This window comes from Protopterus annectens, chromosome 2.part2 (assembly GCF_019279795.1).
Source record: "Protopterus annectens isolate FY-2018-M chromosome 2.part2, PAN1.0, whole genome shotgun sequence".
NCBI lineage: Eukaryota > Metazoa > Chordata > Ceratodontiformes > Protopteridae > Protopterus > Protopterus annectens.
Window position 1 is genome coordinate 113,923,288 of NC_056730.1, and position 22,909 is coordinate 113,946,196.

At 46.0% G+C, this 22,909-nt stretch overlaps 1 protein-coding gene across 1 annotated transcript in view; it reads left to right on the top strand.

The window, feature by feature from the left end:
- The window catches only part of MAP3K1 (mitogen-activated protein kinase kinase kinase 1), an 886,724-nt gene that overhangs the window by 517,732 nt on the left and 346,083 nt on the right, over positions 1-22,909 (top strand). Inside the window, exon 10 of the mRNA XM_044063789.1 lies at positions 10,718-11,008. Within this exon, the coding sequence (XP_043919724.1) occupies positions 10,718-11,008 (291 nt within the window). The remainder of the gene's footprint in view (positions 1-10,717; positions 11,009-22,909) is intronic.

The following is a 22,909-nucleotide window of genomic DNA, read 5'->3' on the forward strand; positions in this document are numbered from 1 at the left end:
ACCTTATAGTCTTTGAATTACCTGGCATATTTTGTGAGGTTGCAGAGGGATCTGATTAAAGAACTTTCAGATACCCTTTTAGGAGCTGTTTCTGACAAGGTTCCGGACTCCGTAACTTCTAAATTGGCCATCCTGCCATCCATTTCCAACTTCATAGGTTCATACTGGGCTATCTGCCCTAGGGCATTTATAAGCTTAGCCAGAGTGTGTTTGGCTTTTGCCACCCATTTTAAATGAATTTTGCTATGCCCTTTTTCGAGGTTAGTATACTGTGCCTCTGTCTAACAGTGACACAGAAGTGATACCCGGGGTAAACCTACCATCTCCCATCCACTCATCAAGATTCCTGTTGAAGAGAGTCAATGAGGGACTCTGCCTAACCTGGACTGGGATTTTATTCCAGAGTGAAGGGAGCCTCTGGGTTATGAATCTGTCCCTCCAGCATGTCCTATTTATTTCAGTGCTGAGGTTCAAGTCTCTTGAGCGCGTAGCTCGATGGGATTTGGATTTTCTGAGGTGCAGCATGTCCATTAATTCCGGGTTGGACATGGCTTTATACGTCAGGCACAGATCACCTCTGAGCAGGCGGTATATCACTGAATAGGGCTGGAGTTTCTTTAACCGGGCAGCATATGGCATCTGTTTGAGCCCTTGATCCTCTTAGTGAGGTACTTTTGGGGTCTTTCCAGTTGCTGCAGGTGTCTGGTAAGGTACATCCCAAAAGGGGCGTTGTACTCAATTATGGGCCTGATGAGGGATGAGTAAAGAGGCACGATGACCTCCCCTGATCTAGATGTGAATCCCTTCGTGATTAGGTGGGCTATATAAAATGTTTTTCTAACCACTTTGGCCACGTGGTTGTCAAATGAGAGATTGCTATCAACTTGGGTCCTCAGGTCCCTAATTACTTCTTCCATACTTAATGGACTACCACCTATGTGGTAATTTGTGAGCACTTTGTTTTTGCCAAAGGGGATGACTGTACACTTTTTGGCGTTTAGCTTGAGGCCATGGCTCTGGCACCAGTTGTCTGTTTCTATGAGGCCCTTTTGTAGGATGCTTGTGTCGGCTGGAGAGTCGATTATGGCACCCAGTTTGCAGTCATCTGTGAACTTGGTCAGCCACAGTCCTTCCGTGTTAGCCTGTACCTCCGAGAAATATATACCGAACAAGAGAGGTCCCAGGACTGAGCCTTGTGGGATGCCACTTGTAACTGGTTTGGAGTCTGACATGGCTCCAGCAATTCTAACCATGTGGGTTCTGTCCTTGAGCCAGTTTGCAACCCATCTAGTGACATAGGGTTTATATTTAAGCTGGTGAGCTTATCTATAATGCCCGAGTGGGGTATTGTATCATGGCTTTTGCAAGGTCCAGGTAGGCTGTGTGGACCACCTTCCCCTCGTCAATGGCCTTGGTGACTGTTTCAAAGAAATCAACCAGGTTTAAGAGGCAGGATCTGCCCTTAACAAAGCCGAACTGGGTAGGATCCAGTGTCTGTAGGTCCCCAATATCTTTATTTATGAGGTCCATGATGATCCTTTCCATAGCTTTGCAGACCAAGCTAGTCAGGCTTATGGGGCGATAGTTTCCAGGATCCGTTGAGGCACCACCTTTGTGGAGAGGGACCACTGTTGCTGTACGCCACTCTTTGGGTACATATCCTGTAGTAAGGCTGAGATTGAACAGTAGTTTTATGTTTGGGTTTAATTCTTCTTGGAGTTCATGTAGGACGCAGCCCGGGACACCGTCTGGTCCCATTGATGCTGTGTTTTTGCTTTGGAGAGGGCGGCTCTTACCTGAGCATCTGAGATGTCAGGGGGGCAGCACTCTGCTGGGATAGATATTTGCCCTTTTGGTGGGGAAGGGGGGGGGGGAGTTTGCGCTGAACCTGTCAGCTAGGATGTTGGCAATGTCTGTGGGTTCGGTGTATTTTTTGTCATTTTGGACTAATTCTGAGCATATCTGGGAATTCCCACCCAGGTTCCCTGGCACTTGCTCACTAAATCAATTATATAAGTCAGCACTAAAAATTAAAAGCACTACACCCTCACTCCCCACTGGCCCTGGTTTTCAATTATTAAGGAATTCCCAATATTATTCTAGCATGTCCAAAGGTCAGTTGTCAATCTCCTCTCTGGTCCAGCTGGTGAATCTGGGAATCTTGAGGCAATGTTACAACTGCCTCATGTACACAGACAACCCTCTCCTCCTCCCAACAAATTCCAACACATGTGAGAGATGCAACCATATAGCCAAACTGGAGGCTAAGCTCTCTCAACTCAGTACTGGCATAACCAGTCAGGAGGAGAAGGAAACCACACTCACTACAATTCCAGTCTCACATAGACCTACCACGACAGCAAACCAAACACATAATCACACAAAAACATACTCGGAGGCTCTAAATAAAGATCTGCCGAAGCAGCAGAGACCTCCAAAGCAGACACCCAAGCAGCCGCTACCCCAAAACAAAACACGTGCAACACATATCTCACAAAGCCAGTGTGCCAAACAGTCACAGCCCTTAAGACTAAACAACACACCTGATACACTTGTAATAGGTAACTGTATCGTCAGGCACACTGACGTCCCGCTCACCAGGCTGAACAAGGAGAGGGTCACGGTGAGCAGCCTGTGGGGCGCTAGGATCCGCCACATAACACAAGCACTCAGGTCACTCCAAGGCAAGTACAAATATGACTCAGTCATTGTTCATGCTGGTGTGAATGACCTGAGACGTACCTCCCTGGACTACATGAAAAGAGACATAAAGGAGCTCTCTGAGCATGTAGCCCAGGCCGGTATGACCCTGACCTTGAGTAGCATCTTACCCTCACCAAGAATGATGCCACAATATGAAGACAAGATGATCAATTTCAACAATTGGCTTAAGTACTGGTGTCATTCAAAGGGGATCCAATGCCTGTCAGCTTGGGATGATATGCTCGACAAGCCACGATGCTTATAGGTTCATAGATTAGTACTAAGCTAACTGCCCTTGCGAGCCATTTTAAGCCTAGCCAATTATCCCTTGTGAGACTCAAACCCTGAAACTCGTGTTTGTAAGGCAAACACCCTCCCAACCCCCTTTGCTTCGCTAGGGATGGCTTGCACCTGTCACCCCTGGGCTTTCGGATATTGGCAAAGGCTCTTGCTACCCCCATAGTGCCTTTTTTAGGCAAGGCTCAAAAGACAAACCCACCTCCATAGGTATCACAAGGGATAAGAAACTAAGAGTAATTTTACTCAACGCCAGAAGTCTAAACCTCAAGATGCACGCACTCGAAACTCTCCTTAGCATGGAGAACATCGATATCTGTGCAGTAATATAAACCTGGTTCAGGGCACCCGAGAGCACCCCAGCACTACCAGGTTATACCTCATACCATGCTTTTCGGCCCCAAAACTTGGACTGAACCACAAAAGGAGGGGGAGTATCGATATTCATCAAAGATACCCACACCTCCAGGTTGGTGGCAAAGCACGAAGCATCAGAGACTATCCATGTGCAACTAACAGTGGGTAAAACTGCCTTCCAGTTTATAGCCTGCTACAGACCACCCTCCCAAACCCAGGAACCCCACTCGGCCTTCCTGAGAACACTGGAAAATATGAAGGTCTCTCCAAACACCATTATATTGGGCGACTTCAACTACCCAAACATAGACTGGGAGCATTACTCTAGCTCCAACACCCTAGCCCAAAGGTTCCTAGAATTTATAAACTCAAATGCTATGGAACAACTTGTTACCACTCCCACAAGAGGGGAAAACATACTGGACCTGATCATCACCAACATGGGGACTCTATGCTCCAGACCAGAAGTGTATCCCTCACTGTTAAGATCAGACCATAAACTAATCTCACTGGATATTCACATCCCGACCCCACCCCCTGCCCAGAAAACCACAGTGAAAAACTTCTCTAAAGCAAATTTCACACTCCTCAAAACTGAGGTGGAATCCTTCAAAGTCCCCGGGCCTGTGGAAAATATGGCCCAGACTGCAGAATCCTTTATAAACGCATTCTATGAACACCTTAAGGAATGCATGGATCATGCGATCCCAAATAAAACCAAGACCCAATCCTCCAAAGGCAGACGTCTTGTCTGGTGGACCCCAGCCTTAAACAAACTATACAATAGAAGGAGGAAACTACTAAATGATGGAGCAAAATCCCAAAAAGGGAAGGTATCACTGATCAGTATTAGCAAAAAACTACGGGCACACATAAAATTGTCTAAGGCCAGCTTCGAGAGAAAAATTGCACAGGACACTAAGGATAATCACAAGGCTTTCTTTAGTTATGTTAGGAACCTGGGTTGGAATTCCCAGATATGCTCAGAATTAGTCCAAAATGACAAAAAATACACCGAACCCACAGACATTGCCAACATCCTAGCTGACAGGTTCAGCGCAAACTCCCCCCCCCCCCCACCAAAAGGGCAAATATCTATCCCAGCGGAGTGCTGCCCCCCTGACATCTCAGATGCTCAGGTAAGAGCCGCCCTCTCCAAAGCAAAAAACACAGCTTCAATGGGACCAGATGGTGTCCCGGGCTGCATCCTACATGAACTCCAAGAAGAGCTAAACCCAAACATAAAACTACTGTTCAATCTCAGCCTTACTACAGGTTATGTGCCCAAAGAGTTGCGTACAGCAGCAGTGGTCCCTCTCCATAAAGGTGGTGCCTCAACGGATCCTGGAAACTATCGCCCCATAAGCCTGACTAGCTTGGTCTGCAAAGCTATGGAAAGGATCATCATGGACCTCATAAATAAAGATATCGGGGACCTACAAACACTGGATCCTACCTATTTGTTAAGGGCAGATCCTGCCTCTTAAACCTGGTTGATTTCTTTGAAACAGTCACCAAGGCCATTGACGAGGGGAAGGTGGTCCACACAGCCTACCTGGACCTCGCAAAAGCCTTCGATACAATACCCCACTCGGGCATTATAGATAAGCTCACCAGCTTAAATATAAACCCCTATGTCACTAGATGGATTGCAAACTGGCTCAAGGACAGAACCCACATGGTTAGAATTGCTGGAGCCATGTCAGACTCCAAACCAGTTACAAGTGGTGTCCCACAAGGCTCAGTCCTGGGACCTCTCTTGTTCGGTATATATTTCTCGGAGGTACAGGCCAACACAGAAGGACTGTGGCTGACCAAGTTTGCAGATAACTGCAAACTGGGCGCCATAATCGACTCTCCAGCCGACACAAGCATCCTCCAAAAGGGCCTCATAGAAACAGACTACTGGTGCCAGAGCCATGGCCTCAAGCTAAATGCCAAAAAGTGTATAGTCATCCCCTTTGGCAAAAACAAAGTGCCCACAAATTACCACATAGGTGGTAATCCATTAAGTACAGAAGAAGTAATTAGGGACCTGGGGACCCAAGTTGATAGCAATCTCTCATTTGACAACCACGTGGCCAAAGTGGTTAGAAAAACATTTTATATAGCCCACCTAATCATGAAGGGATTCACATCTAGATCAGGGGATGTCATCGTGCCTCTTTACTCATCCCTCATCAGGCCCATAATTGAGTACAATGCCCCTTTTGGGATGTACCTTACCAGACACCTGCAGCAACTGGAAAGACCCCAAAAGTACCTCACCAAGAGGATCAAAAGGCTCAAACAGATGCCATATGCTGCCTGGTTAAAGAAACTCCAGCTCTACTCAGTGGCATACCGCCTGTTCAGAGGCGATCTGTGCCTGACGTATAAAGCCATGTCCAACCCGGAATTAATGGACATGCTGCACCTCAGAAAATCCAAATCCCATCGAGCTATGCGCTCGAGAGACTTGCACCTCAGTACTGAAATAAATAGGACATGCTGGAGGGACAGATTCATAACCCAGAGGCTCCCTTCACTCTGGAATAAAATCCCAGTCCAGGTTAGGCAGAGTCCCTCATTGACTCTCTTCAAGAGGAATCTTGATGAGTGGATGGGAGATCATAGGTTTACCCCGGGTATCACTTCTGTGTCACTGTTAGACAGAGGCACAGTATACTAACCTCGAAAAAGGGCATAGCAAAATAAATTTAAAATGGGTGGCGAAAGCCAAACATATTCTGGCTAGGCTTATAAATGCCCTAGGGCAGATAGCCTAGTATGAACCTATGAACCTATGAACTAAAGAAAGCCTTGTGATTATCCTTAGTGTCCTCTGCAAATTTTCTCTCGAAGCTGGCCTTAGACGATTTTATGAGTGCCCGTAGTTTTTTTGCTAATACTGATCAGAGATGCCTTCCCTTTTTGGGATTTTGCTCTATCATGTAGTAGCTTCCTCCTTCTATTGTATAGTTTGTTTATGGCTGGAGTCCACCAGACAGGATGCCTAACTTTGGAGGATTGGGTCTTGGTTTTATTTGGGATTGCATGATCCATGCATTCTTGAAGGTGTTCATAGAATGCGTTTATAAAAGATTCTGCGGTCTGGGCTGTATTTTCCACAGGCCCGGGGGCTTTGAAGGATTCCACCTCGGTTTTGAGGAGTGTGAAATTTGCTTTAGAGAAGTTTTTCACTGTGGTTTTCTGGGCAGGGGCTGGGGTCGGGATGTGAATATCTAGTGAGATTAGTTTATGGTCTGATCTTACCAGTGAGGGATACACTTCTGGTCTGGAGCATAGAGTCCCCATGTTGGTGATGATCAGGTCCAGTATGTTTTCCCCTCTTGTGGGAGTGGCAACAAGTTGTTCCATAACATTTGAGTTTATAAATTCTAGGAACCTTCGGGCTAGGGTGTTGGAGCTAGATTAATGCTCCCAGTCTATGTTAGGGTAGTTGAAGTCGCCAAATATAATGGTGTTTGGAGAGACCTTCATATTTTCCAGTGTTCTCAGGAAGGCCGAGTGGGGTTCCTGGGTTTGGGAGGGTGGTCTGTAGCAGGCTATAAACTGGAAGGCAGTTTTACCCACTGTTAGTTGCACATGGATAGTCTCTGATGCTTGTCCATGAGGCTTATTTCTCATGCAACCGAAGGGACGACAAGAGCCATCGGTTCAGGCGTAACCTTAAGGAGACGCACCTGGATGCATTTGTGTGACTTCAAGAAACCCTTCAAGTCTACCTTTGTCAGTGCTCCCTCTGACAGCACTTCTTTCTTTGGGCCCAAAGTTAAAGACGCACATACAAGGATAGAAGGACTCACTCTGCAGTGGGGGTACATTTTTCCACTCCTCAGAGACCTTTCTCGAAGAATCAGTGCATTGGTGGAAAAATGTGGTTCAAGAAGTCCCAGTGGTCCTTTCCTGACACATGTAGTGAGAGCTCCCTCAGGCGCAGAGGGGGGAGCTCCAGTGGAAGACTCCACCCTTGCGGCAGAGAGGGTCCACGGAACCAAGGTTTCTGAGACTCATTTTTTGGTAAACCTTTCCAGCGCTCATGAAAGGAGACCCGAGTACCCTCCTCTGGAGGCAGTCGGTGGTTGTTTTTCCCTGCACCAGAGAGCCTGGCTACAGATAACTTCCGACAAATGGGTGCAGGGAATTATATCCAGAGGTTATATTATTCCCTTTTCACTAACTCCATCCTCTTACAAAAAATCCCAATGTTCCACCCAATCAAAGGGAACAAGAAGCACTAGAAATGTAAAAGCTGCTAGAAAAGCAAGTCATTCAAAAGGTTCCCTGAAACCAGATAGGATCCAGAATTTACTCAAGGTTCTTTTTAATGCCAAAAAAGACAGGGGACTGGAGGAGACCTATTCTAGATCTCAGCAAATGAAACAAGTTGGTTCGTTGAACTAAATTCTGTATGGTCACGTTTCAGTCCATTCTTCTGTTTCTGGAAAAGGATGACTGTATGTGCTCCATAGACCTCCAAGATGCGTAGTATTACATAAAATTGCACAGGCAATCTAGGAGGTTCTTGCGCTTCTGGCTGGGAGCCAGTCACTACCAATTCAGAGCATTGCCCTTTGGCCTCACCACAACATGGCAGTAGCAGCAGCTCACTTGAGACTGCACGGATTCCAAGTGTTTCTGACTGGCTTATCACTACCACGACCAGGCATCAACTTGTAGAAGCCAGACAAAAGTTTTTTCAAACATGCTCCTCTTTGGGAATAACTGTCAGCTATGAAAAATATCACCTAGAGCCAACTCAAGTCCTAGAATTCATAGGTGCCATTTTAAACACATAAACCACTATAGCCTCTTTTCCTCCACAGAGACTATGGACAATTCAAAGACAGGTTTCGAGCATAATCAGCAAGAACAAAATGCCAGCCAGACTAGTTCTTCAAACATTGGGCTCCATGGCAACATCAATAACTCTTGTACCCCTGGCCAGATGCCATATGCGAATTCTACAGTGGTTGCTTGTGGCACATTGGTCGATACTTACCCATCCCATATCCACACCAGTTTCCATCACCGACATTTGAAAGAAAGGTCTACTGTGGTGGGCTCAATCTTCTCCTCAGCCCAAGGCCACAGTGACCACAGACACCTCCCTGCCGTGGTTGGGGGGGCATGGCAGTGGGTCAATAGTCCAAAGAACTTGGTTCCCAGTAGAGGCCTCATTACATATCAGTGTTCTAGAGACGAGGGCAGTGCTCTTAGTGTTGCAAGCCTTTCAGGATGCTCTTTCCTCCAGAACAATTGCAATTCAAACAGACAACATGTCAGTGGGCTGTTATATCAACAAGCAAGGAGGAAGAAGGTCTTATCCACTGTGTCGAGAAGCCCTGAGAGTGTGGCAGTGGGCGATCTCATAAAACCACTTTCTGATATCAACACAAATTCTGAGAAGTCCATTGTGATAGCAGACAAGTTAAGCAGGTCCATTCTTCTACCTCATGAGTGGTCCCTCAATCAGAGAGTGATAGAGAAAATTTATTTTGGTCATGGGGCTAGCCTTGTCGCAGTCTATTTGCCTCTATCCAGAACAACAAATGCAGCTATTTTGCCCTAATCTGCCCAATGGGGGAAGCCTCAGGGATGCTCTTCTTCACGATTACACCCCATCCCACCCCCACCCCGGTCTCCTTTATGCTTTTCCTCCAGTACCTTTGATTCCAATATTTCTTCAGAAAGCCGTCAAGTTGAAGCACAAAGTCATTCTCATAGCCCCCAGCTCCTTTTGGCCTCGACAGATTTGGTTCCCCTTCCTTTGGCCTCACCTAATCGAACAACCTTGGATACTGGATCCAATTCCAGATCTCCTGTCCCACTTGACAGGCATGGTCCATCCTAGCATTCACAATCTCAAGCTTGACAGCTTGGTTTCTCCACTTCTAGCAGTAGCCAGACAACCTAGGCTGTCTTTTCATGTTCGCATAATACTTTCGTCTCATAAGCCTTCTACATGAAAACTGTATTCTAGTAAATGGAAGAAGTTTGTATATTGGACACTGCAGAATGACATTGAACCCCTTTCAGCTCTAATTCATGAACCGTCAAGTTCTTGGCATTGCTTTTTGATAGTGGAGCCTCTGTCTCCACCATCAAAGTTCAACTGGCAGACATCTCTAACTTCCATATTGGCTTTAAAGGTTCTTCTGTGGCCTTTCTCAAACTCTGTGAATTTTTCTTGAAGGGTACTCTTCTGTTACAACCTCTCTTCAAAGACCCTACTCCACCATTGTACCTCAGCTTGGTATTACAAGCAGTCACTCAACCATTTGAAGCTTCCCATACTTGTGATATTAAGTTCCTTTCCTGGAAGACTATTCTGTTAGTCACGCTCACTTCTGCCAGAAGAGTTTCGGAGATTCAAGCCCTATCATCTAAACATGTGTTCTCAACTCCCAACTCTCCAACCCTCTATCTAATTCTTTTGGAAGAATGGGTGGTTTCTACCTTTTCATAATCTGGCTGATTATTTTAAATGGTGACTGACCCAGACTTGGTCCGTGTTGGAAATATAAAAAGTATTTTTCTTCCTCCTCTTCTTCAGCTTATTCTGTCAGCAAACTCTGTATATGCTAATGAACCAATTGCATTATAGGACTGACCCAGCCAGACTTGGTCCCTGTTGGAAATATAAAAATTATTTTTCTTCCTCCTCCTCTTCAGCTTATTCTGTCAGCAAACTCTGTCTATGCTAATGAACCAATTGCATTATAGGTAGAGGGGGAAGCTTGACAGTTTTTGGTTGCCATGAGCTTTAGCAATTAGCCGAGAACCCATCCGTTGTGGATACATGAAAATCGACAACCTGGGTAAAACGTTATGGTAAGTACATAACTTCTTTTTTCCTTATACCAGAGAACAAGATTTGCTGGAGTAACATTTGCCGACTTGGCACTTCAACTTAATGTATCTACCTGGTTAACAAGAAGACAAAACAAATAAAACCATATAAATCTGTTTCATTTGAGGGACTTGTGACTGTTTTTCCACTGGACGTCTTTCCAAGAATCCCCTAATGCCTTTTGATGAATCCTGATGAGAATCAGCATGGTATTGTTTCAAATGGTATGGTTAGTTTTGCATTATAAAACAAGGAATCAAATGACATATGAAGTTTAATTTTTTTTTCAAATTTTGTTCACTTGAAGCCTGTTATGAAGTAAAATTTCACATTTTTGTGTGAAAAATGCTTCCGGGTAGTTCTTAATGTTTGATTTCTTCTTCATTTTCCACTTAATTTGTAATTTATGTTTTTCCTAGAGTTACCCATTGTGACACAGTTTAATGGAGCCTCTGAGATTACTTATTTAGTGTTGATCACTGATGTAATTGATGTACTTTTTAGGTGTTCGGTTTTGAACTAGTTGGATGCCTTTTTTCTCGAAACTGGAACATACGAGAGATGGCACTTAGGCGTCTATCCCATGATGTCAGTGGTGCTTTACTGTTAGCCAATGGTGAAAGCACAGGAAGTGCAAGCAGTGTGACCGGAAGCAGTTTAAATGCTGGAGCACTAGGAGGAGTTAATGGGTCATCTCAGACTACTATCTCAGGAGACACTGTGGTAGAGTGTTGCTGCAGCGTGTTGTCTATGGTCTGTGCAGATCCAGTCTACAAAGTCTATGTTGCTGCACTGGTAAGTAGCATTACTTTATTGCTGGAAGCATTTTACAGTGTGTGTGGAACAACATTGTTCTTGATGTATAAAACTCGAAAACTTAAGCTCCATTTTGAAAATTACATTTAATCAGAAGTAAAGAATTGAAGGGTTGTTTTCCTAACAGCTTCCCACAATGTATGTGCTATAGGTATCTTTCAGCCCCTTGCAGAGGGATATTAGGTTATTGAAGGCTTATTTTCTCATTGAAGCTGCTACATTGCACTCTTTGTAGCTTTGTTAAAATGTCAGCTTAAGTGTTTCTTCACTTGAAGGATGACACAGTAGTAGTATAGCTTGTGCGTGGTTGCACTTAAATAACCAGTAATAAACAAATAAACAGCATGTGACAGATAATTCAAGCCACTTTCACACCCTTTGGATACAGTAAACTACTGTATCTGTGGGTAGTCAGAAGACATGCTTTACCCAATGGCATTTGACCTATTTAGAACTTTTATTATGATTAGAGCTCTCCCAGGGTCTCATAATTGTATTTTTTGGAGGAAGTTGTGAAGTTCATGGTTTTAGTCTGCAATTTAAATTTAAAAGGAAAACTTGCCTAGTGTGTCCTATTACTGGTAACTCACACCCTGCTACTGGAATCTGAAATATAATGCATTCTTTTGCAGCATGTCCTTTTACTCAGAATTATTTTTGTAGGTACTTGCTGTTTCATACTGTACAGAAGGGGAGGGGGTTATACTTACTGGAGAGAAGAATGTCAGAAGGTACTACACATTAAATAAAACAACTCTTTAAGTTCGGGATAAACCAAGTACATGGAGATTTAACATCTTGTACCTCTTTGCAGAAATTCTTTTGTCCATTTTAATAGTAACCATTCATAGCTCAAGAAAAGTTATGCTGATGTTCCTTATGTCATCACAGTCAGCAAGATGGATTTAGATTTCATCACCTGATGCAAAATTATTTTTATGAGATTGTATGTGACACATTTTCTTTTGTTTTGGGTCACATTTGCATAATTATTATGGGGGTACAGTGTATAAAACTTTACATAAGAAAGTGGCAGTGTAACCTAGGAAGTCTGCATAGTCAGGCATTCAGGCAGGTTTCTCCTCGGACAGTCCTTTCCTCTAAAAGCCAAAATGATAGTTATAGGCGTTTCAGAGAAATGTTGGAAAAACTTTTTTCTTGTTCATTCAATCATCCATCCAGCCATTCATATCTTTTTTTTTTTTTTTTTTTTTTTTCTTGTTAGCTGGGTAAATCCACTGGTCATAACTACTCGTTTTCAGGGGTGTCCAAGGAGTATCATCTAGATGTTCATCGTGTTTCACTGTTGTAGTCATTACACTTGGGTTATCCTGCTGGCAGGCTACCCGCAGTCGGCCTGAATTCCAAAGTCCTGGTCCGGCGTCAGTTGCTGTCGCCTCTTCCCTGACGTCAGTGCGCCAGGGGTATAAAAGATGCAGCCGACGTAATTTTCGTCAGTTTTTCTTGCCCCAGATGTCAGGTGCCCCCAGAAGGGTAGGCTAAAAATTTGCAAATAAAAAGGCATGCACTAACAAAAACATTATCTTCCTCTACAAGCAAATACACCACATAGGTTGTATAGAATAGAGAAGTACAGTTAAGTCCCAGCAATGAAAGGGGGATGGTGGGAGGGTAACCTGGACTGCAACAGTGAATACACTCGAACATCTACAGTTATGGTAGGTACACAACTGTACTATGTTCATAGTGTTTCACTGTTGCAGTCATTACACTTGGATTGGATCCCAAAGCTGAGGTTGGGCGGCTGGGCCTAAATAGGATTAGGAGTGGCTATGAGGCCCTGCAGAACCGCAGTGGCAAAGCCAGCTCTGGATTTAGAGTAAAGAGGTAAGTGATAGTGCTTTGTAAAATTGTGCACTGAACTCCAAGATGCAGCCTCCAAAATTTCCTTGGGTGGTACTCCTCTGAGAACGGCTGCTGATGTGGTTGCTGCCCTGGTAGAATGTGGCCTAATATTCTTAGGCACTGATTTGCCATGCTGTGCATAGCAGAAACGAATGCAGTGTCCTATCCATTTTGAAATAGTCTGCTTTGAAATAGCCTTTCCTTGTGATCCTGCTGCGTATGCCACAAAAAGTTGCTCAGTTTTTCTGAAAGCCTTTGTTTTGTCCAAGTAGAAGCATAGCTGCCTGTGTATGACAAAGAGTGCAGAAGTCTCCCCTTTATTCTGGGGATTTGGATAAAAGGTTGGTAAATGAATGGTTTGGTTAAGAGCCACACTAGATATTACCTTTGGCATAAATGTCGGGTTTGTCCTTAGAGAAACCCTGTCCGGATGAAAAATGATAAAAGGTTCCACTGCCATTAATGCCTGCAACTCTGAGACTCTTCTTGCTGAAGTTATTGCTAGGAGCAGAGCAGTTTTCCATGATAAGAATTTTATCTCAGCTGTATTGGCTGGCTCATAAGGAGGCAGTGTGAGCTTTTCCAATACAAAGTTGAGGTCCCATGTTAGTATTGGTGCTCTCTTTGGGGGTCTTATGTTTTTTTGCCCCTCTGAGGTACTGTCTTAGTATTTCCTTTCTCTCTTCTTCATTTCCTCTCTTTCCTCACTCTTTCCCTTTTGTGTGAGAGTGTGTTCTGGGATGTCTGAAAAGAAGGGAACTATGGGGTTTAAACACTGCTGTTCTTGCATTGGTAAACTACCGAATAGTGACCTCCATGAAGAGTGTGTGTACTGTTTGGGGGTTCCGCATTTGTCGGCAAAACCCCCGTGTGATATTTGTGCTAGTTTCAGTCAGTGGACGCTGAATGAACGTTGTAACAAACTGATTTTAAAGGGCTACTTGCTTCGCCTTTTTCAGAGGCTATTTCTGCGATGGAGGTCTCATCCCCTCCTTCTATGGACAAGAAACATCCTCGCTCAGACCCCACTTCACCGGCCGGTGACAGAGGTAAAAGTCGCAAGCACAAGGCCCATAAGTCCTCATCTGAACACTGTTCTCCCTCCTTGGTGCCGACTACTACATCGGCTCCGAGCTTGGCTTCAGTGAAGCTTACCAAGGTCGCCTCGTCAGTGCCGACTACGGCACCGTCTACTGCCTCGGTACAGACCAGCATATCGGTTTCTCTCTCTGCGCCTACATCGCCCATTTCTGCTCCGATATCGGTTCCGACAACTACCTCGGAACCGTTTTTGTCATCCACCGCTATTGTAACTTCGGCTCCGAGCCCGTTCACGGCTCCAACCATACCGTTGTTGCCAGTTTCAAAATTGGAATCGTCAGTGCCTTTCTGTGATACACCACAGACCCGATACTCGTCTACTGTGGACCCGTTTGCCGGACAAGCCTGCAGCCCCTTTTTAGACCGGCCTGATTCTCCCTCAGGGGCATCGGTGAGATCCACCAGGAGCCTTTCCGAATTGAATGTGGTGCGCCTTTTTGACCAGCTGCTGACCGCCAGGGGAATCTCAAATCCGCCTAGACCCTATCCCACTCCAGACTTTGTGCTTATTTCTCTAGCAACCCCTACTTACTCTTCTCCCTTGGATCCCTCAGTTCCAAGGCTCATTTATCCAACTTTTACTAGAGGACTCCCTTCCTCGGCGCCGACAACAACACTGTCTGAAGCCTCGAGACCCCTTTGGGTGTCGGTTCCGTCGGAACCCACCCTTCCTCAATCTCATACTTGGGGGGTGGAACCTCCGGTTCCAATCTCGGTTCCGACAGTTTTGTTGATCCCGACTTCGGATCCGAGGGTAACTACCGCTCCAAGTCTGCTTGAGGCTCCGTCCCCATGGGCGGACCGTCTGGAGTGGGGTGTGACCCCGGTTCCGATTTTGTCTTCTTCGGTTCCAGGCTCCCACTCCTCTTTGGGCGGGCCCACCTTCCAGGTGATGGAGAGGGCGCTTTCTGATAGCAATCCTCCTCCGTTGGTTATTCCCCCAGTTCCTTCTGAGCCGCAGCTGTTGAAGGCCAGCCCCCCCCAGGACTCCGAGAGCACAAGGCCCAGGTCCAGGACATTTCCCTTTCTGAGTCTTCTTCGGATGCTTCCACCGAAGAACCCCTTCGGAAACAGGTGTGTGAGAGAAAACACATGGACTCCCCAGAGGAATCCTTCACGGAAGATATGGACTACGATGATGGGGAAGGGTCCCCATGGTCACACCCTGATGATGTCTCCTTCGGACATCATGGAAATCTTGAAACAGAGGGATGACTGAAAGTCCTCCAACCCTTCCTCAGAGGAATCAGTATTCCTGCAAGCCTTTTGCTCTCGGCCCTCTACCTCTTGGGTGACTCCCCCCTGCCGATGAGTTGGTTAAACTCATCATGCAACGGGCTTGGAAAAACCCTGACTCCATTGAGGCCATCTCCAGGAGAGCAGACACAGTACTCTCCCCTCCAGAGGATCAACCCCATTGGTCTAGAGGTTTGCCAGTGGACGCCATGGTGGTGGCGACAGCCACAAAAAAGGACCTTGCAGAAGAGAGTCCTGCTGTTCACCCGCCCAATAGAGAGTCCCGGGCAGTGGACAGGTTAGGGAAGTGAATCTTTGCGTCAGCGACCTTCGCAGTTAGATCTCTGAACTTTCTGGCACATTTTACGAGGCTCCAGAGAGATCTTATCTCCGAACTCTCCGGAACCCTCGCTGGCCATGTATCGGATGGAGCACGAGATAAAGTTGCTTCTCAACTTGCCACCCTAGAATCAGTATCTAATTCACCCATGAAGTTGCTGTCACACGCAACAGCAGGAGCAGCTAGAGCTGTGGGTGCAGGCGTAGTCATGAAATGCCATGCCTGGATGCGCATTTGCGACCTCATGGACTCCTTCAAGTCTTCCTTTCTAAATGCCCCTATCAAGTCATCTGCTTTGTTCGGTGCTAAGGTCAAGGATACATTAACCAGGTGCGAGCAAGATGAGAAGACCTTGTCTGCCGTTGGCCTACACTTTTCTAAACCTCAGCGTTCCTTCTCCAGGAATCAGAGGAGCGGAAAGATGTGGCACAAGAAGTCTCAAGGTCCTTTCCAAGACGTACGTGGTGACTACTCCTCCAGTGGCAGAGGGAGTTCCAAAAATGGAAGGCGTCTCTTTTGGGGCAGTGGGGGTCCCCGGAATCAGGGCTCCAGAGATTCCTTCTTGGGTAGACCATATCAGCGCTCCTGAGGCGCTGCCCGATTGCTTTCCTCTGGAAGTAGTCGGGGCGCGTTTTTCTCCGCACCAAGCTGCCTGGCTCTCCATTATGAATGATTAGTGCGTGCAGAGAATCATTACCAGAGGCTACCATATTCCCCTAATAACTTATCCAAGATCTCCGAAATCCCTTCCCGATGTTCCACCCAGTCAAAGGGAAGAGGCAGCTTCCGAAATATGAAAGCTATGTCAAAAACAAGCCATCCAACAGGTCTCCCCAGATCAGTGCAGATCAGGGTTCTACTCAAGATTCTTTTTGGTGCCAAATAAAACAGGGGACTGGAGGCCCATTCTGGATCTCAGCCAACTAAACAAATCAGTAGTTCAGACCAAGTTCCGCATGGTCACGATTCAATCCATCCTCCCCTTTGTGCGGGAGGGTGTGTGGATGTGCTCATTAGATCTCCGGGATGCATATTACCATATCAAGATGGACAAGCGCTCCAGGAGCCTCCTTCGCTTCCGGTTGGGAGCCAGTCACTACCAATTCAGAGCCCTGCCTTTCAATTTCTCGACAGCCCCCCATAGTGTTCACGAAATGCCTTGCAGTGGTAACAGCTCATCTGAGCCTTTAGGGATTCCAGGTGTTTCCATACCTAGACGATTGGCTCCTCTCCGCCCCCACCAAGCGTCTTCTGTTCAGGGTGCTCTGCTACACACTGGCTCTAGCGGAGTCATTAGTCATCACCATACATTGGGAGAAATCAAACCTTCAACCATCGCAACAACTGGAATTCATAGGGGCAATATTCAACACCCAGTCAAGCCTGATTTCACTTCATCTCCACAGGCTTCAGAGACTAAGGGCACAAGTTCAGGTGATACTCTGTCGAAGCAAGGTGTCTGCAAGAGAAGTCCTCCAAGTCTTGGGATCTGTGGCTGCAGCCATCCCCATAGTTCCCTTAGCCAAACTGCACATGAGATTACTACAATGGCTCCTTCAGGCCCAGTGGATACCTAGTCTTCAACCCCTGAGCTCACAGATTCTCATCATCAACATATGCAAACAAGATCTCCTCTGGTGGATGAGTACAGATGAAAATCTTTGGCGTCGCCCCTTTCAGGTTCCACAGCCCAGTGCCACGGTGACCACGGATGCTTCCCAGATGGGGGGGCACTTCCAGGGAAAGTCAGTCCAAGGCACGTGGTCCAATGTAGAGGTCAATTTGCATATCAATGTCCTGGAGTTAAGAGCGGTGCTATTGGCGTTGCCAGCTTTACATCCGCTCCTTCTGTCCGGAACGATTGCTGTCCAGTCGGACAACATGTCCGTGGTCTGGTACATAAACAAACAGGGAGGGACCAAATCTTACCACCTGTGTCACGAAACCATGAGAATCTGGCAGTGGGCGATAGCTTCCAAATCGCTTTCTGATCGCAACGCATATCCCGGGGTGCTCCAACTTGATTGCGGACAGGCTGAGCAGATGCATTCTTCATCCTCACGAGTGGTCTCTCAACCCGAGTGTGGCAGCAGAAATTGTCAACCATTGAGGCCAGCCATGCTGTGACCTTTTCACCTCCCCTTCAAACACAAAATGCAGCAGCTACTTTGCCCTCTTTCCCCCTCTCAGAGGGGAATTCAAATATACCCATACCTGGACGACTGTCTCATACAAGCAGAAAGCAAGGACATTCTCTTACAACACCTGGCTTTTGTAAGACATCTTCTAAGTTGCCTAGGGTACACAGTAAACGAACAGAAATCAAAACTAGTGCCCTCACAAACTATGACATTCCTGGGTGCCAGCTTGAATACAGTGGCCCAGATGGCTTATCTGACGCCAGACAAACAACTACAATTAACTCAATACTTCAGAACAATGGCAACAAAGACCCAACTCCCTGCAAGAAAAATTCTGCAGGCCTTGGGCTTCATGGCATCTTGCATACTACTAATACCATTTGCAAAACTGCATATGAGGAAATTACAATGGTACCTAAAAAGCGTATGGACTCAACACAGTCACAGCTTGGAAACAATGATAACTCTCATTCCCTGCCTTCAACAGGAGTTTCTATGGTGGTCACAGGCTTGTCACCTCAACAAGGTATCAGCCTTTCACCCTACCCCCAGCCAGGCAAACTATGACAACAGATGCATCGGACTATGCCTGGGGGGCACACATGGCAGGACGGTGCGTTCAAGGCTTATGGACAGCAGATCAAAGGAATCTGCACATCAATCAAAAAGAAATGCTAGCTGTACAAAATGCTCTGACAGCCTTCAAGGACCTCTTGCATGCAGGACAGCTTATCATAAGGACAGACAACACCACAGTAATGTGGTACATAAACAAACAAGGGGGCACACACTCCTACCCTCTATGCAGGCAAGCAATGACCTTGTGGACACAGCACTGGCTTACCAAGTTCAATTACAAGCTCAATTCCTGCCAGGAAAAAAGAACATATTGGCAGACGACCTAAGCAGAAACATCATGGATCCCCACGAATGGAAACTGGATCCACAAGTATTCGCAATGATAACTCAAAAGTGGGGGCTCCCAGACATAGACCTGTTTGCCAGCCCTCAAAACTATCAGCTATGCCAGCCCTCAAAACTATCAGTTAACAAGGTTTTGCACAAGGACCTTTCACCAACAAGCTTGGAAAGTGGACGCTCTCTCATTCAGTTGGAAAATGCTAACAGTATATGCCTTTCCTCCACTATCTCTTCTCACAAAGGTGCTACTGAAAGTCAGGATGGAGAGACCCCGAATGATACTCATTGCTCCAGACTGGCCACGCCAGCACTGGTACCCACTATTAAGGAATATGGCCCATGGCCCACCATGGATTCTACCACAAATTACCCACCTGCTCACACAGAAAGACAATCAGATTCTACACAGCCAGCTCAAAACCTTAAACTTGGCTGCATGGCAAATCACCTAGGCAACCAGCCAGCTCCTCTCTCACAAGCTGTTATGGAAGTTATTCTGGAGGCCAGGAGGCCCAGCACCAGGAAAGCCTACTCAGACAAATGGAAAAGGTTTTGTGCCTGGAACCAAGCTAAAGGCCAAAATACCCTTCAGCTTGACATACCTCAGATTCTGCAATATCTAACTGAGATGTTACACAACGGGCTTTCTTTTTCATCTGTTAAAATCCACGCCTCAGCTATTTCTGCTCACTACAACATGGATCCTCCCTTATTTTCACATCCACTCTTAAGGCAGTTTCTCAGAGGGGCCAAGAACATTAGGCCTCCCAGGAGAGCATCAGCACCTACTTGGGACCTCAATTTTGTTCTGGAAAAACTCACGCTACCTCCTTTTGAACCAGTTTTCTCAGCTGACCTAAAGTTTATATCATGGAAGACTGCCCTGCTGCCAGCAATCACTTCAGCTAGAAGAGTTTCAAAGCTTCAGGCACTAATGGCAGTAGAGCCTTTCCTCATTTTTCATCAAGACAGGGTTTCTCTACGAACTAACCCATCCTTTATGGCTAAGGTGGTATCCAGTGTGGCCCTAAATCAAACCATCCATTTACCCACCTTCTTTCCAAATCCACAGAACAAAAGAGAAAGACTCCTGCAGTCCTTGGACATTCACAGACAGCTATGTTACTACTTGGATAAAACTAAGGTTTTCAGAACAATTTGACCAGCTTCTTGTATCCTATGCTACAGCATCACAAGGAAAGGCTATCTCAAAACAAACCATTTCCAAATGGATAGGACATTGAATACGGTTTTGCTACAACCACCATGGAAAACCAGTTCCTGCTACCATAAGGCCCCACTCTACCAGGGCAGCAGCTACATCTACAGCCTTCCTCAGGGGGTTACCAACCAAGGATATTCTGGAAGCTGCAACTTGGAGTTCAGTACATACCTTCACCAAACATTATCACTTACCACTTTACTCTAAGACCAGGGCGGGCTTCTCCACTGCAGTTTTGCAGGGCCTTCTAGCCCCCTCTAACCCTATTTGACTCCTTCGCCTATCCTTAGCTTTGGGATTCTACCCAAGTGTGATGACTGCAGCAGGGTAACACGATGAACATAGTACAGTTTTGTACCTACCATAAATGTAGATGTTCGAGTGTATACCCTGCTGCAGTCCAGGTTACCCTCCCTCCATCCCCTCTAATATTAGCTGAACTTATATCTATTCTGTACAACCTCTGTGGTGTATTTGCTTGTGCCTAAGGGTTTTGTTTTACTTTTTTTCAAGATAGCTATATATATATATATATATATATATATATATATTTTTTTTTTTGCCTACCTATTAGGGGCACCTGACATCTGGGGCAAGAAAAACTGAAGAAAATGGCGTCGGATGCCTCTTCATATACCCCTGGCGCTCTGACCTCAGGGAAGAAGTGACAGCAACCGACGCTGGACCAAGACTTTAGAATTCTGGCCGACTGCGAGACCGCCTGACAGCAGGATAACCCAAGTGTGATGACTGCAGCAGGGTATACACTCGAACATCTACATTTATGGTAGGTACAAAACTGTACTTTTTAAATATAGTGTCCCACGGATACATATTTCACTTCCACACGTTGCCAACACCAAGCGAGTGGCCGGACATACCCCCAAATCAGTGGGCAGAGGCCCAAACACAAGTACTTTCTCTCTTAAGCATGGGGGCTATTCAACTGGTACCAGAAGGCGAAAAGGGACAAGGTTTCTACTCGAGACTTTTCTTGGTACCCAGAAAAGACAATTCATGGCGTCCTGTCCTGGACCTGTCTACTCTAAACACTTTTTTGGAGATTCCAAAATTCAAGATGCTGACTCATTACCAATTACTTCCTATGCTAGGCAAAGATGCCTGGTTGGCAACACTAGATTTAAAAGAAGCATACCTGCACATCCCAATCAGGGAATCTTGCAAAAGATACCTATGCTTCAAAGCAGGCTACACACACTGTCAGTTCGCTGCACTGCCGTTTGACTTATCTACTGCACCCAGGGTATTCACAAAGTGCCTAGCTCCAGTTATTGCATTTTGCAGGCAAAGAAATATTCACATGTACCCATACCTGGACGATTGTCTAATTCAGGCAGAAAGCCAGGACATACTTTTGAATCATCTGGCCTTTGTACAAAGTGTTCTAACTTGTCTGGGGTACACCATAAACGAAAAGAAATCACACCTGGTACCCTGTCAACAAATTATATTCCTGGGAGCAAGCTTGAATACAACTTCCCAGATGGCTAACCTCACGCCAGAGAAACAAATTTATTTGACAACCTACTTCAAATAAGTGGCCACAAAAACCCTGCTATCTGCAAGACAAATACTGCAAGCCTTTGAGGTTCATGGTCTGCTGCATTCTTCTAATTCCATATGCAAGACTGCATATGAGGAAACTGCAGTGGTATCTAAAATGCCTATGGTGTCAACATTCTCAAGACCTAGAAACAATGATTCCTATCATACCTTGCCTACGCGTAGAGTTCCTTTGGTGGGCAGAGGCCTGCCACCAAAACAAGGGACTACCTTTCACACCACCCCCTGCCGCCCAAAACCTAACAACAGAAGCATCAGACTATGCATGGGGGACTCACCTGGCAGGGAAGTGCATTCAGGGCAAATGGAACCCAAGTCAAATGCACCTGCATATCAATCAAAAAGAAATGTTAGCTGTACAGAATGCTCTGACAGCCTTCAAGGACCACATTCTTCCAGGACAACTAATGGTAAAGACGGACAAACCACTGTTATGTGGTACATAAACAAGCAGGGGGGTACACATTCTTACCCCCTCCACAGACTAGCCATGGCATTGTGGAATACAGCCTTGAACTACCAAGTGCACCTACAAGATCAATTCCTGCCAGGAAAATTAAATACACTGGCAGACGGACTAAGCAGAAACCTTATGGACCCACACGAGTGGAAACTGGAACCAAGGATTTTCAACATGTTGACAAGCAAATGGGGGAGCCTAGATATAGACCTGTTTGCCTCTCCCCATAACTACCAATTGGACAAATTTTGCACAAGGACTCCCCACAAACAAGCCTGGAAAGTGGATGCTCTGTCTTTCAGCTGGAAAAACCTATCAGTCTGTGCCTTCCCCCCTTGCCTCTGCTCTCCAAAGTACTACTAAAATTCAAACAGGACAAACCAAGGATGATTTTGATTGCTCCAGACTGGCCGCGCCAACACTGGTTCCCCCTTCTGCGCAGTGTGTCGCGATTATCTCCATAGCACCTGCCTCAGACTCCTTCCCTGCTGTCTCAGCAGGAGAACCAGATTCTGCACCCTCAGCTTCTAACACTGAACCTTGCAGCCTGGCTAATTACTTAATCTCTCCTTTACCATCCCTCAGCAAACCTGTGATGGATATCATTTTAGAGGCAAGGAGGCCTAGTACTAGAAAGTCTTATGCTGAAAAATGGAAAGGTTTCTGTGCCTGGAACCATTCTTAAGGGATGAGCACAGCAGTGCCCAATTTACCTCAGCTTTTACAATACTTAACTGAGATGCTTCACAAGGGCCTGCCTTTTTCCTCCATTGCCTCAGCCATTTCAGCTCATTATAACACAGAACCTCCCCTCTTCTCTCATCCACTGCTCAAGCAGTTCCTCAGAGGAGCCAAAAATTTGAGACCACACAGGAGAGCTCCAACCCCAGCCTGGGACCTTAACTTTGTCTTGGAGAAACTCACTCTACCTCATTTCGAGCCAGCTGCTACTGCAGACTTAAAATTTCTTTCTTGGAAAACAGCTTTCCTTTTAGCAATCATTTCAGCT